The sequence below is a fragment of the Carcharhinus amblyrhynchos genome, chromosome 18, assembly GCF_965287045.1.
Source record: "Carcharhinus amblyrhynchos chromosome 18, sCarAmb.v2.hapA, whole genome shotgun sequence".
NCBI classification, from domain to species: domain Eukaryota; kingdom Metazoa; phylum Chordata; class Chondrichthyes; order Carcharhiniformes; family Carcharhinidae; genus Carcharhinus; species Carcharhinus amblyrhynchos.
In genome coordinates this window covers 25,986,288-26,004,277 of record NC_137341.1, presented here as the reverse complement: position 1 = coordinate 26,004,277, position 17,990 = coordinate 25,986,288, and the positions used below count along the sequence as shown (strand labels likewise).

Below are 17,990 nucleotides of genomic sequence, written 5' to 3'. Positions count from 1 at the left end.
TTGGTAGGTTCATGTAATTGGCCTCAGCTCTCCTGAGGTAGGCAGAGGTAAACAGCTGGGGTTTCTGCTCCTTACTTCGCTATGCAACAATCTCCCCCTCGACTGGCAGTGCATAAAACTGGATTTGAGGTTACCCCCTTCGTCAGGGAGTAACCTTGAAAGCTAGTGAGTTTACTATCAAATAAATCGGTTGGACTTAAACCTGGTGTTGTCAGACTTTTTACTGTGTTTACCCCAGTCCAACGCCGGCATATCCACATCTTATCAAAGAGTCATAGCTTCATAATAGATGGGCAGAATGGACAACTTAGCAACAAGAGACAGAATTTGTGAAGGTTGGCACGGATAACTTGTATTTATTTTGGATATTGATTCCTATGTTGTAACCTCTCCTTCCAAATGCTCTCTTTCCTCCGAAGACATTGACTGTTTTGCTTCTATGGTTCCATTTTCTTTGCCAGAATTATCATTTTTCACAACTCAGCTGAATTAATGTGTATCCATAGCCTATTTAACCAGGGAGGCTATCATTGCTGAACCTAATCGTTTTCTGCTCTCACCATCCATTTGTGCAGAGGTCACTGGCTAGTGATAAGGAGCTGATTCTCTCAAGAGTAGAGCCCAATTATAACAGTCACTCCTGTTCTGACAATGATTGGGAGCCTTTGGCATAGTAGAGTTGGAGCATCAAAGAAGCCTACTATAGTACTGCTTTTTAGTTGGTGTTTCCCATTCTCATTTTTTTCTGAACATCCATTTACAGTATACATGAAAATATAAATAAAAGTTAAGGTTGTAAGTTTATTGACAGTAATTGATCTACAAAATTATTTTTAGTGTCATAAGTACAAAGTGGCATCATATTCAGTGACAGTTCTTCCCAACATAGCTCGTGTACTGAAAAGCTTGTAATGAGTTGCAGAACACAGTGGTAACTGATGCACTGCTAAATTGTTATACCTGTGCTGTTTTCCAAGACTCTTAATGGTAAATATCATTAAAGGAGATGCATTTTCTTTTTGAGGTTGCACCTAGTGCTGGAAAAACTACATTTCCTGATCTTGCTGTGTTACACATTATCCTGGTAACAAAGGTGTGTAAACAGCTAACACCCAATATAGTGCCTGCTATAACCAACCACTTCCCCCAATCTCATGACTAAAAGTGATAGCTCATCACTGGAAGGAACACCAAAAATGTTTAAGATATTCATGTGATTATGCTTTGAATAACAAAGTTTACTTTCCTACTTTAGGTTCTGCTCTAGATCTTCATTTTAGTGATGTAAATGTTGCATCTCTTGATAAAGAATTAGAGGATCAAGATACCGGTGACATAGGATTAAAAGGTAATTAACAACACAGCTGAATTCGGCAATAAGGAGAAAATAATCTAATTCCAAGGCTAAAGCTCACTGCTAGTACACTACCTATAGCACCTCTATTGTTCTCTTTGGTTAGTGTTGAGCTTCCGTTTGCAGATGAAACAGGGTTGTTACTTTGCCTGAATATACCTGCGAGTGCAGGCAGTGTAATTTCACAAGTCGTTTGACTGACTGTAAGGGAGATGATACCTTGAGCTCGTTACGTATCCAGCTTTTCCAACAGGGTCTCTGGTCTTCTCCTAGGATGCAGAGACTAATTGTAGCATCCACACTGCCACCTATTTGATAAATTCCAAAAGACGTGAAATGACATTCTAACTCAAAGTTTAAATCCCAGATCACGAGCTTTTAAGAAATTGTTTGTATTTATGTAACTTTCTAGGGTTTAGGATGTTCCAAAGGTCCTAAAAATGCATTACTTTTGAAGTGCAATCACTGTTCTGTAGGGAGATGCATAAGGAAATCTGTAAACAAGATCACACAGACAGTAATAATCCGTCCCTTAATATTGCCCCTTTGACGATGCAGTGTCCCTTCAGCACTGCACTGGAGTGATGGCCTAAATTATATGCTCGAGCCTCTGGAATGGATCTTGAACTGATTATCTTTAAGAAAATTTTGAAGTCACATAGCCTTGATTTACTTTGTGTGCATTTTCAGAAGTGTTTTCTTTTTTCTGCACTCTACTGGTGTATGCCCTTCTTCCACCAGCAGATTTGTTTCCTCAAGGAAACCCTGTCCTATTGACATTCTAGCAAGTTAGATTGAGAACAGCAAAATATTACAGAACGTAGAAGAGACAGTGGTGCCCACCGATTTCAGATCCTCAACTGAACTCCAAGCTGTTTGCAACCCAGCACCAAATGTAGATACCCGTTAAAAGCATAAACCTTTGTGGCAAATCACATAATCATGGTGGGACAACATATATCATCCAATAATTATTTATTTTGTTTTCATAGGTCAAAGGTTACTGGGCAGTTCGGCTCCTGTAAATATTCCAGGATCACTTGCTCGGTCTTCATCTTTGCATTCTTCTTCTTCCTTATCTGCTTCTCCACTTGGTTCCCTTTCTCAATCTTTTCTTTCATCCAGCATGGCTCCACAACAGCAGTCTCAGCAGCCGTCAAAGTCTGAGCATGCCCTCCTGGGTACTTCAGCTTCCTCTCACAGTTCCTTAGGTAAGTTACCGTAGCGTTTCCCAGATTCGTGTTATGCATTTTGATTTGAATATATTCGTTGTAATTTTTAAAAGTTTGTAACTGATCTGAGGACGGACCTTGCATTTTGTAATATTTGTGTAATTGTGCTCCATCTTTCAAAGTCTTTTAAATAATACTATCTAGTGTGACATACTGAACAATTTGTAACATGACATGACAAAGGTACACCCAGCCCAGTTAACTCTACAAGGGTCTCCTTGTGAGACATTTAAAAGAGCTGTATGATTAGTTACATTCCCCTCTTTTCTCCCCAGAGCCCTGCATTTTTGTTGTCCTTTTCAAGGCGTTAACCTGTGTCCGTTTCAAAAGTCATTATTGAATTTGGTACCACTATATTTCAGGGTCATAACTAGGAGATTAAGGAATTTTTCTTCATTGCAGCTCAGGTTCCTTTTGCTTTAAATATGTGTCCTCTGCACAACAACCCTTCTGCCATTGGGACAGTTTCACCATAGTTGAGGAAAACCTCTTCCCTTAACCTTTATTGCTCAAAATGGAACAGTCCCAGCTAATCCAGCCTCTCTCTTTAACTGAATTTTCATGTCCCTGCTATTATCTCAGTAAATCTCCTCTGTACCTTCTTTAATTTCTTGACATTCTTTCCAAAATACAATGCTCAGAATTGCAAACATAGAAAATATAAGAATTCATGGCTCAGGAGGATGCCACTTGCATCTTGTCTGTGCTGGTCGCAAAGAATCATCCAGCTTAATCCCACTCACCAGCTTTTGGCCTGTAGCCCTAAAGTTTATAGCACGTCAAGTGCATTTCAAAATATTTTTTAAACGTGATGATGGTTTCTGCCTCTACCATTCTTTTCAAGCAGCGAGTTCCAGTCATCCTCCACCCTGCAATTGTCTTCCTTAACTCCCTGCCATACATTAAGCTGATCTTGCTCTACACCCTATCTGTAACACTATATTCTGCACCATCTCCTTTCCTTCTCCCGTAGGTACTCTATGAATGGCATGTTTTGCACCTCTCTGTAATTTCTTTGCAAGTTTGTTCCTCTACATCTTTCTCGCCAGTTGGTGGTCTTTGGACTACACCAAGCATAGAATTTTAGAATCCGTGTGGTGCAGAAGGAGACCATTTGGCCCATTGACCCTGCACTGACCACAATCCCACCCAGGCCCTCTCCCCTCACATATTTACCCTTCAATCCCCCTGACACTAAGGGGCAATTTAGCATGAACAATCAACTTAACCTCTCATCTTTCCTCCCACAGTCCAAAGATGTGTGGGTTAGGTTGATTGGCAATACCAAAATTGGCCCTTAGTGTCCTCAGATGCATAGGTTAGAGGGATTAGTGGGTAAAATATGTCGGGATATGGGGGTAGGACCTGGGTAGGATTGTGGTCGGTGCAGACTTGATGGGCTAAATGGCCTCTTTCTGTGCTGTAGGGACTCTGATTCTATTCTTTCAGACTGAGGGGGGAAACTGGAGCACCTGGAGGAAACCCATGCAGACACAGGGAGAATGTGCATATATTGCATTGTTTTGTTCCTCAGCTCTAGCCAAATAGATTCTGTCCCTGATCTCCCTGGGGTATCCCCCCTCTCTTTCTCCTATCTTTCCTGAACACCTTATATCCAGGAATATTTAATATCCATTCCAGCCTCTCCTTGAGCTAGTTCGTCATTGCATGCACAGTAACATTAATTCAGACATTTTTACTTTTTCTCTTATTCTGAGCCCACCTAATAACTTATTACTTCCTATTTTAGTGCTATCTGTCTTCCCAGTATTCTGTGCATCTTAGTATTTCCTCCTAGTAGTACCTCTTGGTTCCCACACCCCTGCCAAATTAATTTAAACTCTCCCCACTGGCATTAGCTCTGTTTAGGTACAGCCTGTACAGGTTCCATCTCCCTTAGAGCTGGCCCCAGTGTCACAGGAATCGAAAATCCTCCCCCCTGCACCATCTTTCCAGCCATTAATACATATGTTTTATCCTCCTTTTTTCCCTATACTCAGTTGTATAGGAAACTGAGTTAAAAGAGAAAAACTGGAGTGAGAAAACAGGATGAAAAAACAGTGCTTAGAATGAGAAGAAGTGAGGGAAAGGATCTCAGGAATTCTAGAATCTGTTGCTGCCATTGATTATGCTTTAGGAGCCAGATTTCATATGATGATGGAGCACAATATGAGAAGCTGTATGTCATTTTGAGGTGCATTGTCCCCATTTAATCACATTCTGCTCTAATCCGTTTTCCTCCTATTAGGTTTGAATGGTGTTTCTGGAAGCATCTGGGATCATTTTGTTAGTGGAAACTTCTCTCCCAGCCCATCTCCAGTATTCAGTAGTAGTGCCACAACCACCACTGCTGGCTCCAGCAGTAGTGATCTTTCCAGAGTGCGAAGAGAACTTGAGGAGGCTAAGCGGAAGATCAAACAGTGGGAAGACTCATGGCAACAAGTGAAGCAGGTGAGTGTGAAAGAACTGTATGTGCAGTTTTAATTCTTTCTCTCTTCCCCCACCCCTGTCGGATCGTGGACATATGAAACAGATTTCTGGAAGATATTGTAAGTTTGGGATCAGATGCTGCCTTTGTAAAGAAATTGGATCAGCACTGATTTAAAAAGCAGATTGAGGCTATAAACTTGCAGATGGGTCAGTTTGACTTGAGTGGGAGTTGGTAAGAAATCCTGGGTGGAGTGGGTTAGCTGATAGTTGAAGTAGCCATTCATCAGCTTTGTGTGATTGGGTTTCTGGAAAGAGTGAGCTCTTCTCTTTCTCAGTCCAGTTAAGTCATTGACCATCAGTTGATTTTGGATGTATGCTAGTCCTGTTACATCACACGAATTACATGTGACATATTCAGTTTCCACTGTTTTTTAAAAAAAACAAGGTGGACCGTTGGCTAAACAAAAACATTCCACTAACGTTATAGTCACAAAACAAATTGATTTCACTTATGTACGGCTTTTATTCTAGTTTCCAAATCCACCTTAACTATTGAAACTGCTCATTTCACTATTGCTTCCTGTATGTTTCTCTCTTTTTCAAGCTAAAAGCACCTTACTAATAAAGACTATTGATTTTCTCTCACGTTTATGCCTAATACAGGATTCTAATTATCTTTATACTGGATTCTTGTGGTAATCCTCAACCTGTGACAATTACCCCTAACTTCCTGGCAAATACTGTACTACTAACTCCTAACTCTCTGATCCGATAAATTCCCCCAGCAAGTATCCTCTGACAAAAGCTATTCCCTGGCAAATGCAGAGACCCTAGTGATGCTCACTTTTATTAATATCCTTTCGCAGACAGCTTGTGTAGTACCAAATGCCAAGTTTGAGCAACTGTGTCAACACAATTAATAACTTCCAACTAAATATTTGAAATTCTTGACCGATAGGAAGAGTGCTTCTGGCTTCTGTACACAAATTAACCTTAACTGTACCTTTTTGACTGGAGGCCCTGATAGCTAGATGTATCAGGCCATTCCTCAAGCCAGCTTTACAGTCTTGGCTTCTACTTGGTGGTAATGTTAGACTCTCTGGAGCCCAAATGTGCCTTTGCTATAACTCAACATGTTCTTTCTGAAAGCTGCAATGTATTATTTTGGCACCAATTTAAAGACTTAATGACGTCCCAACAGTGCATGCAAATTTTGGCTTTTCATCGCCATGTTTTATGTACAATATAACTTGATAACTTGAGCCCGATTAATTACATTAATGTGTCAACCTGAAAAAATTTAGTTTTTGAACATCACCTCATATCTCCTTGCTTTATAATTCCTTTGCATTAGTCAATATTCTTACTCTTGCAGTCTTTCATAATCAGGATTGAATGTAGCAGGCGCGTACATTGGGTCATGGATGCTGCTTTTTCAGTGATGCACTAGTTGTATGTGATCACTTTACTTCTGGAAGTAAATTAATTAATGTCCATAAGAACTGTGTGCCTCTTGCTTTGCGTGTTTACAATGCTGTTTTTGTTACCAGGCATGTGATGCATGGCAGAAGGAAGCTCAAGAGGCTAAAGAAAGAGCAAAAGTAGCTGATGCTGACCGGCAAGTAGTATTACAACAGAAAGAAGAAGTGGATAAACAGCTTAAAAAGCTACAGGAGGATTTTGATGCTTTATATCGATCTCCAAATTTTCCCCATCTGCGAAACTATGGTGATATAGACAAGCTTCCACTACCAAAGCTTCATTCTATACAAAGTCAATTGCGTGCAGACTTGGACCTTGTAGATGGGGTGAGTTGGAACTTGAGTTTAATACATAGGAAATAGAGAGAATTTTTAAAAATATAGCCATTGGCCCCATCACCACATTCCTCTCATTTAAAAATTCTGTTGAATTTGACCTGTTTGTGTGTGTGTGTGTGACAAATACACTCTGTCCACTGTACACGGCAGGAAAGTCAGAACAACATTGGACTGATGGGTGGCAAGTAACATCTGTGCCACACAAGTGCTAGGCGATGGCCATATCTGGTAAAAGAGAATCTAATCATCTCCCCATGTCATTCAATGGTATTACCGTTGCTGATTCTCCTACTGTCAGCCTACTGGGGGTTATCAATGGTCAGAAACGTAACTGGACCAGCCACATAAATACCTTGTCTACAGGAACAGGTCAAAGGCTGGAAATTCTGCAGCGAGTAACTCGCCAACAAACTCCCCAAAGGCACAAGTCAGGAGTGTGATGGAATACTCTCCATGTGCCTGGAAGCGATTGGCATTAACACAACTTGAGCTTAACATTATCCAAACAAAGCAGTTAGCTTGATTAGCACCCTATTCACATCTTCAACATTCACTCTTTCCACCGTCAATGCACTGTGGCAGCAGTGTCTCTCACCTTACAGGTGCCTTGCAGCAGTCCACTCTTCAATAGCATCTGCCAATCCTGTGACCTTCATCACTCGGAAAGAAAAGAGCAGCAGATGCATGGGAACACTAACCTGCAAGTTCCCCTCCAATTCACACATCATCCTGACTTGCCATTCTTTTACTGTCACTGGGTTTTAAAAAAAAAATCCCAGTTTCATTGCGGTTCTGCATTGAATTGGCTAATCTCTACATAAGAGCACTCAATTCATCATCTCATCCCTGAGGTAGAGAAGGAAAGCAGCCTGGGGTTCGCATGATCCAATTAGTGGAAAATGTGGCTATGTATTTGATTGTGATCTCATCCATGATTGAATAGCAGACTAGTACTATCCATCTTGGTATGCACGTGAAAAGCAAAATGAAGGCTAATGCCTTCACAGTGAGAGGCAGTGCCCTTGGGGAAAGTGACGAACTTCATCAAATCTTAGAATCCCTACAATACACAGAGGCCATTCAGCCCATCAAGGTTGCACCAATAACAATCCCACCAAGGCCCTATCCCCGTAAGCCTATTTACCTTGCTAGTCCCCCTGACACTAAGGATCAATTTAGCATAGCCAATTCACCTAACTTGCACATCTTTGGGCTGTGGGAGGAAACCGGGGCATCTGGAGGAAACCCACACAGACACACAGAGATTGTACAAGTTCCACAGTGACCTGAGGTCAGAATTGAACTCGGGGTCCCTGGTGCTGGGAGGCAGCAGTGGTAACCATTGCTTCCACACAAGGGTGGCACAATCTGTTGAAGCAAAAAAAGACTAATTTTCTAAGGTAGTGTATAATAGCAGCTATGTTATTTGACCAGACTGTCAGGCTATCAGTATTCTCCTTGATAGAGGAATGGAGTTAAGGTGGTATGGGCTGAATTTTCCAAGGGACATCAGGACCCTGATGTCATCTCGAGCACGATCATATTGCCAGAACATTCACAAATACAGTCTCCCAATTATCTATCTCTGTGCTTGCCAACTTATTAAGGGTGATGAAAGCCTTCCTAGGCTACAGGCCCAATTAGAGGGCCTGTTGTGATGTCAGGTTGTCAGCCCTACCAGGAGATGCGGGCACTGCCCAGGTAGACTAGCAAATGGGGGCAGCCTCATTGTCTGTATAAAAGTGATCAGTAAAGAGGTTAAAACCAATTGGGACATTAGGATAGAAAGGACCGCAGTGCAGGCCTATTCATGGCAGGGTTGCTTCCTTTCACCCTGCAGCTGTGACATTGGGCATGGAGCCTCTGACTCTGATGATCCTCTGGTCAGTCATTTGAATGCTATCCAGAATGAACCGGTGGTCTCCACACAGGGCAGAGGGCACCTCCAACAGTAAGAATACAGCAGCATCACTGCAAAATGGTCACAAAGTTGGGACCTTAATTGAACAAACTGGTTAATTATTGCTGTGGCCTGGGCAGCCAACCCAGTTTCCAGTCCTTCCTAAGAAAGTCTACCAGAGGCAGGAATGCGTTGAGGATCTGTTCTCACATTCCCGTGCATGCAAGAGGCTGGGAAAATTCAGCCCTGAGAGTCTGTAATTGAATAAAACATTCATTGAAAGTATCAAAATCTAAACACCTACTGAACAAAAATTTAAGTCATTAAGCTCAATCTGACTAGTCTCTAAAAGAAAAATGTAGCTGGTTACAAAATGTTGGGAATGTTATAAGCTTACCAAAGAAATCACTACATGCAGATCACGTTTTATGTTTCCATTCAAAACAGGTAATTTATCAGCTCCAGTCGAAGAAATGCATTGTATGCCAGGAGCGGGACCGTTCTATATTACTTCAGCCTTGCCAGCATTATGTCCTCTGTGAGCACTGTGCACCTAACAAAATTGAATGTCCCTATTGCAAAACAAAAGTAATGAATTGGTGATGAATATATTCTAGGTACATGGGACTAGCCTTTTGAAGAACGACTACACTATTCTAACAATTCGAAGCTGTAGTGCCCCCCTCATGTCGGAAATATTTTAAATTATGCAGTGAGTATATCCTACCCTATAAAATATGGCATTTGTGTATTTCTTTACTGAATTATTTTTTAATACATATAAGCTCTTCTTTCCCCTGGGAAAACTTGCAACACACATCCTGGTAAACCAGTCAATCAGTGACTTACTCAGTCCGTTCTTGAGCACGTTAGCCATACAATTTGCTTTAGTCTGACTGATGTGTTTCACAGTGTTGCTGCGTTTCCATCAATTTTGCAGAGGCCCTGTGTTTACAACTGGTTCTTTACCGCATGCATTCGGAAATAAAATTGAAGTTTCTTCATGACACTTCAGATACCAACTCATAGTGTAGGATCGACTTGCTGTGTATTTCCAATGAATATTGCATGCAGAGCACTGCAGCTTTAGCATTTTTATGTTCTAGTATTTTACATATAAAATTAAAAAGAAAAAAAATACTAGGTTATGTGAAGAGGTTTAATTTCCTGTAACGCACTTTGTTAACCTGGGTTTTTTTTTGTTTAGAGGTTATAATAAATTGCTTTCAAGCTGCTTTGTAGTTTTTTTTCCAGAACATGTGATAATATAAAGCTTTGTATGTGTACTGTGAAACCTGTTAATAGATATTTGGTATTCAGATTCTTACTGTTAAATCATAGTACAGTGAATATTGTTAGATTTCCTATTCTAATTAAGTACTATTATAAATATTAGTATTGTGCAACTTGCTAGGATTTTTACATTTTTCAATTTATAAATTAAGTGCAAACTTTTAATGCTTAAAAGGATAACCAGCAGCAATTTCATAATGGCACATAATGCTAATCTGAGCAAACAAGCAGTCTGAAGAGAAGTTTGCTATTTTATATAATAAAATGAACCAGTCTTTTTTTTGTTTCTTCTCTGAAACAAGCTGTATTGACCAGCATGTGGTTGGAGATTTTTGTAGCTAGTATCATGAAAGTTTTAACAAATTGTTTTTTTTTCCGTCTTCAGTTGGTGCAACTCCTAGCCTTGTAAGCATTTTAAATGACAATTGTCTAATTTCTGGCCACTGTTACCAAGTGCCTTCTGCCTTGCCTAAACCTAAATTGCAACGACAACTTCTGTCAGGCAAAGGTACTTTGATGCGAAATCTTTGCACTGATTATATATATCTATATATTTAAATATATAATTAATGCAAATCCATAGACCAGCTTTCTCTAACTGTAAAGAAGTTAGTGCATAAAATTCAGGATGAACTCTTATTGAACATAGATTGAAATTGCCACCGTTCTTTGTTCTGTCTGATTTAAAGTATGCCTAGCACCAGAGGGCATAACCTGTGCTCTCTTTTACATACGCTGTTCACTTGACTGAACAGCATAATATGTACAGGTTATAATTAAGAATGAAAAATTGACCTATAACTGTGTTAATTGAAATGATTTGTCTTCACTTCTTGTCATTCTGTATCAGAAGTCCATTATTATTTCCATCAAAGTGTGGAATTGCTGGTTAGTATGGGAAGATGCCAGCTGTTCAAAGAAGCTAGTTTATTTGAAAAAGACTGGATCACGTGGTGTTGCAAACTGTACTTGGAGTGCATGAAACTGTTAATAGATCATGTAAGTGATATCATTAGCCAATCAGTTCCAACCTGTGAGATTTTTAAATGGGGTTTATAGTGAGCATTGACCATTGCAAAGTCCATGTGCAAAACAAGGAAGATAGCTTGTCCTAACTGGAACACTTTGATACAAATAGCATTTGAGGTCTTGCATTAGAAATATCCAGTTCAACATAAAATTCAATTATTATTTTCACAAACAGTGCAACCACAATAAATTTTGCTATTTAAACTTGAACCAGCCCAACTTGCTCCCTCAGCAGAAACTAATGCAAGAACAGAACTGAATTTTTAAATTCTGTTTGTAGCAATACTTAATAATCATAATGTGTTTGATTTTCAGTAAGGCTATAAAATATAATGTGATTTTTTATCAAAGTATCTTATTTATGGAAAGGCAGCACAATGGCATTGTCACTGAAATAGTTAACCAGTGACCCAGGGTAATGCTTTGGGGACCCAGGTTCGAATCACATCATGGCAGATGATAAAATTTGAATTCAATAAAAATTTGGAATTAAAAGTCCAATGATAAACGTGAAACCATTTTTGTTTGCCATTAAAAACTCATCTGGTTCATTTAGGGAAGGAAATCTGCCATCCCTACGTGGTCTGATTTCCATGTGAGTTCAGACTCACGACAAAGTGGTTGACTCTTAAATGTCCTCTGAAATAGCATGTCAAGCCACTCATTTGGAATGGGCAATAAATGCTGGCCCAGCCAGAGGTGCCCAAATCCCATAAATAAATTTAAAAATTGTTGCTGGATTAATGTAAACAATTTAAAACCCCTAGTCTGATCTGAACTGATTTCTTGTTTCAGGTATGTTTTAAATGCCTGTTTCAAATATTTACTATCTTAAGCTTGTGGGCACCTAATAAAGGTTGGGGCCATGGTTGTGTGAAAGTCTAATGCTGATAATTCTGCAGATAATGAAGTTAATTTAATGGTTAAGGACCAACTTCACAATAAGTGAATGAAGCCCACTGCCATTGTCTAGTACTGAAAGGAAACATTTTGATTACTAGTAAATGAAGTAATTTGCTCACAAGTCCATTGTGAGTACATAGATTGTATTTGTCATGGCAAAAGTTTGGCGGTTTGGGTGCAAAATTCTAAGCTTTTGGATGTCATATCTCCTTTTGCACATGAACTTTAATATCCCAACAAAATGACTGTGGGTAAATACAGTCTTACTGCATTGTCTGCATTTACAGATCCCCGGGCCGCCTCCTGAGGCGGTGAGATATTAACTGTGTTGCTGAGACACATACATAAGAAAACAAGCATTCTGCACTTTGCTGAAGAGTTATAATGGACATCTGGACCACGTAGTCTTTGCCAAAGAACTTTTCTGTATAGCAATTTATTATTATCTGTAGTTTTAACAAGACATGTAAATACTAAATGGTAGCTAGTTATAGGCAGAATTACTGAAACAGTGACCAAAATTAGAAATTTTAATTCTGTATTGTGTTCTCAGCAAGGGAAAAGAGATTCCACTTTTTTGTATAAAAATGAAGCTTATTACATGAAATGCTCTTTGATCACAGACTGCTAACATTACTTTGAGAAGAATGTGGAATGTATGAAGTTCTACAGTTACTAAGTACATTGTGTTGGGAAAACAGCAACATTACATAACAGCAGTCCAGAATTCAAGGTTTACTTACATCTGTTCAAGATTATTGTGAAGTTAAATTTTGCTTGGTATTTTGTTTTTTTTTTAAGAAATATAGTGGCCATATGCATCAATGCTTAGTTAAATTGCTTATAAGAATTTTGTAGGTTTTTTGTTCTATTGAAATTTGTCACGTTAATGGTAAGCCTATTACATATTAATGCTTGTGCACTACTGTTGGCATTCAAGAGGAACTGTGTAACAAAACTAGCTCGTTCGTTACTGCATGTACTGTACTCTGCCACATTCATCGTAGAAAAACTTTGGTTTTGAAAAAAACAAACCACCATTTTATCTTCACAGTTGTGGACTGGGATGTGGCACTATTGAATGATGTGCAGAACTAAGTGTGTATTTGACAAGTTAGTCAAAGCCCAATACCCTTTTCACAAACCTGACAACCCAGCCAGGCAATAGTGTTTGGAAATGAGAGCTAAGCTAAAACAAAGTTAAGAATTCATGTCACTTTAGGGCAAAATTATTATAATCTAGTCAACTCAATTATAGAGGGGGAATTTGCAACCTCTTTTCCAAATACTGCTCCTTTAGCTCCCAGCACCAAAGTCTTGTAAATATTTTGCAGAACTGAAAATGTCAGTCAGTTTGCAATCTTAGTTTGCTTTCCTCCCCTGCTCACTTTGAACATTGGGGTTCATTATTCTAACAGACCATAAGCTCATGCACAGCATCCCTGATAAGTCTCCTTTATTTAAAATATTTTGGTGCCGAATCTTTAATTCTAAAGCTAACCTGTTTTTGTTTGTCTGTGCTTCAAAGTAATGCAGACAGCCTGAAATGGCTATATTTCTACTAATAGTGTGCATGAACCTTCCTGGTGAGATAGCTGATACCTACTAGAGCAGTTGTCTGAGCCACAAGCCTTAGTCATCCTACCTGAATCCCAATTTTTTTGTTCTTTAAGGATGTTTTTACTCCAATGTTGACATCTTCACTGCAGCAATAAACTTAGGGTGTAAACAGTTGATCGCTCAGTCTGACTGTCCAAGCACTGGTAGAGAACTCTTGAGAAATCCCAGCTGCTGAAGCTTTTGAATACAAATTGCAGATTCTTTACCACAGCGCAGTCAATTCCCATATTGAGTTCAAAGATGTTCTGTTCATCCAATAGTATAGATACACCCAAAATCAACAACCAAGTATTCATCTCTCATTCTGTCTATCTCTCACTCACACTTATAATTTATGATAAAACTTTGAAGCAGATAGTCAAAATTAAAGGAAGAGGATTTGCCACAAACAAAACATTGTGTAATTAAAACCCAGGTCCAAATGGATGCTAGCTCAATTTGTGAACTTTCAGCATTTGTGTGCTCTTCTCCTCCCCCCACTTTTTTTTCTACAGAAACAAAAGTAAATTAGAACAGGATGTGAACATCTCTCTTGTTTTGTTTTAAATGGCTGTATAAGCCATTGAATGACCTGGGGCTGTGAAAGCCTGCACCATGAGCTCCTGCCTCATGATGTCCACAGGAACATTGCACTTCTGACTGCCCTATTGCTTGGCGCCGTTATAACTTCTGTTTAAATGAGAATCCAGAAACTCTCTCCATACAGTTTCAGAGCACTTAACAGAAATATGCAGTGGACAATCTTGGAAAAGATTCCAAAATTATTAACCACAACTTGTGCAGCTGCTTCCTTCCTAAGTAAGAATAACCAATTATTGATTTTTTTTCTGTGTTTCTATTTTTTGTATTATTAGTGAAAAGTAAATTTATTTATAGACTGTAGTTCATTTTGTCTTAACCTGCATGTTCCCTAGTAGATATAATAAATGTGAAATATGCACATAACTAACTTGATGGGAATGGTTATCATGAATGGTGCCAAACCAGTACAAAATTGTAAATGGTCAGCAAAGAGCATTTAGAAAGCAGCTTACAAGTGCCAAAACTGCCTTAAAATCATTCAAAACTATTAGATGCCAAATACTCTGCCCCCCGGCTCCCTAAAAAGTAATAGCAGTCCAACAATATTACAAAAATATTTCAATGGGAGACATCTGAAGATTACTGGGTAACCTTTATTATAAGTAGACTAAAATAAAATTTTAGAACCAATCAGTCAGAATCAGAAAGGTGGTGCGGTTACATGCAGTGTGGTAACGAGTGAATTGCTGAAATTCTCATAGTGAATAGCTTGTCATTTGCTGTACAGCGGGTTGAAATTAATCTCTCCTAGGTGTGTGAAGTTACTGAAGGTGTGTTTATATACAAGCTATTCCCCTGCGTGACAGTAAAATGTTAGATGTCTGATTCCAGAGTGAAGCAAAATTCTCCACAAGATAGAGGTATTTTAGATGTGTCCATCACCACTTGGCCCTTTTTTAAATCAACGGACATTTATAGATAAAATCTCACTGGTGTAATTTACCAGATGACTTTTTCCACTAGCAACAAACTTGAAACATTAATTATGTTTCTCTCTCTACGGATGCTGCCAGACTTGCTGAGTTTATCCAGCATTTTCTGTTTTTATTTCCACTAGCAAGCTGATTGTTCACATTAGTGACTTACAAGACGAAGGACTTAGTTAAACTTTCCAATTTATACTGAATGCCACAATCCCATCTTTTGACTGTGTAGATATTGTTCATTCCCATGTGCCTAGTGCTTTGTTGTGCCCCTCTTTGGTGAGTAGTTAGACAAGTATGGTGCAGTTCAACATATCTCGACTCAATAATTCATTGCCTATCCTCAGATTGCCCTAACAGCCTTCAGCAGAGGTGCTGCACTTCAGTGAATGAATAAACCTGAAATCTTGCTGAGTGACATGGTTTATTGTTGATCAGTGATTGTGCTTCAAGGCACATTTACTGCAATACATTAATTAAAGCTTCACCACAGGAATATGTTGTTACCATGTTCAACAAAGTATTGTATTTCTGTGGCTGTTGCAGTCCCAAACTACTTCCTATATGGATTATAGGGCAAACTTGTTTGTATACAAGCCATTCCCTTGCATGATAATTGAAGTGTTAGATGTCTGTTTCCAGATTGGAGCAAAATTCCACTTGGCTCTTCTTTAAATTAACAGATATTTACAGATGTTATATCTGAGCAAATTTATAAAGTTAAAATGCTAAGTTTCACCATTGGCCATGTGCAAGAAATTAAGAACTTCTGGCAGTGTGCTTTCCACCCAACACTGGTACTCTATTGGGAACCTGGGTAAATTCTCATTTTTAACTTCATGAACCAGCAGCAAATTATTTAAGATTTTAGCTTTGCATTTATTTAATCTTATTGTTTGTAATGTTTTACTGCTGGGATTCAGTATTTGGTGGTGCATCATTGCCAGAAATGGATGGAGTGTGATGGCTGATGACTGAGGCACTGAGTCTGAGAATAAACTTGATCAAAGCACTTAAATAAACAAGTCTGCTAATGGAAAAGCATGGAATAAAATTATTGAAGACTTAGTTTCAAGAAGTGATTTTAAGATCTTAATTTCTTAATGGGGATGGTTTCTATGTGAACACACTTTCAGATTCTTTATATGCAAGTTCCTCAGCCTGGGAAGAGCAATGAACCAGGAGGAAAAACACTTTTCTCAGGGTATAAGGAACAGTCTGTAATGAGAGTTTGTAAAGCATTCTGTGGAAGCCAGGTTGCATTTTATATGTTTATCTAGGAAGCTCACAATGGGGATAGTGTTATAACTGGGCAACAGTAAAGATGAGCTGTTGGAAGAATCCAGCAACCAGGTAGTTGTGCCAGTTTCTGTGCATATCACCTGTTCAAATACAACAAACACCTAATTAGCTCCTGCCCATTTTACTCATTAATAATAATGTCTCTTGCAGCATTGTTTTATCACAGGGCATAATGAGTTGACTAATTTCAAATTTTATTGCACGGGTAGCTTACAGCCAAACCAGCGAAAAGTTACTTCAGATCTCTAACCAAGTATTTTATCCACTGGGTACTCCTGGGAATTTTGACATTCAAGAAAAATCATGGGAGGCGCAAGAATTCAGTGACATTACTGGCAAAAAAATGTATTACAATAGTAACATATCCCTGACTCCGTGATTTATGTATTGACGTGGAATAGCTCATATCTAAACTAGTGTTTAAATATTACTGAAATATTGTCTTGATATATTAATTTTTTTGTGTGGTCAAAGCAAGACCTTAATTGAATATTATGGGAATTTTTTCATTTTTGTGTATTAATTTATGAAAGCCTGTTGTATGCGGTCTAGGTGAGTGTACACAAACAGAATGGCGATCTGAATGGAATGTTCTTTTAGAAGGTATTTATAAATGCATAATCATTTTACTCTAGTTCATTGTTTAAATTGTTAACACTTAAAATTTTTACACTATAGCATTTATGCAGTGGTTTACAGAATTCATGGAATTATTTTTATTATCAATATGGGAATTAAAATAATTTTTGATCCTCAAGATATTCCATTATATTACTTGCTTGCCTTTTTCTCCCAGACTTCCCTTCTTCCTGTCTACAGCCTTTTAAAACTGAAGCTTGATGCCATTTCATCTCAACTTTCTGATTCCCTACCTTTTCTGACTAACATTTTCTTGCATTGGATTTTCGGGTTTGCCTAGCTATCCCAGTTTTTAAGAGTACCAATTGTTAAATCTGGAAACGCAAGAGAATTGGATAGTTTTGAGTGTTAACAACGATCCTCTTGACTTCATTGACACAAATCAAACTCAAAAATGGTCCACAACGTGGCACACATTAATGGTTTCATTCAATCTGGCTTGACTGCTATGAAAAGTTGGACCTGCTGTAAAGGTTCCTTTTCTAAATTTGAGACATTAGTATTAAGAAGTAAATTACTGTCAGGCTTGCAACTTCTTCCCTCGTGGAGAGCTCCTGATCTAGATTGTGCTGCAGGGATGTAAAGAATGAAGCATTTACATAAAATATCACTGCCTCCACAGATCAAAAAATAACATTTTCATTCTGTTTATTCAGCAGATCAACCTACCAGTTTCCACAAGATGAATGAATAGATCATATGTTTTGGTGTTAGCTAAGGGATACTTGGAGAACTTTCCTGAATAATGCCTTTGAGATTTTCCATGTCCACCTGAACTGGCAGTTGGGCCCTGAGTCATCTGAAAGTTACCCCTGTGCACACCATTAATTGGGCTGTAGTGCAATTTGATTCCACCCACATGAGGGCAGCAGTACTTTATTGCTCAAAAATTGAAATTTCATCATAATGCCACATAGGAGGTGACTTTGGATGCTTCTGGCTGCTCTTTGAAACAGCTGTCCG

General features: G+C 38.7%; 1 protein-coding gene across 2 annotated transcripts in view; it reads left to right on the top strand.

The window, feature by feature from the left end:
* Positions 1-17,145, top strand: part of unkl (unk like zinc finger) — a 133,077-nt gene extending 115,932 nt beyond the window's left edge. For both annotated transcript variants that reach the window (XM_080206609.1, XM_080206608.1), the window contains 5 exons: positions 1,256-1,348; positions 2,347-2,565; positions 4,835-5,037; positions 6,567-6,824; positions 9,184-17,145. In XM_080206609.1, the coding sequence (XP_080062735.1) occupies positions 1,256-1,348; positions 2,347-2,565; positions 4,835-5,037; positions 6,567-6,824; positions 9,184-9,339 (929 nt within the window). In that variant the 3' untranslated portion in view covers positions 9,340-17,145. The remainder of the gene's footprint in view (positions 1-1,255; positions 1,349-2,346; positions 2,566-4,834; positions 5,038-6,566; positions 6,825-9,183) is intronic.
* Positions 17,146-17,990: the final 845 nt, after the last annotated feature.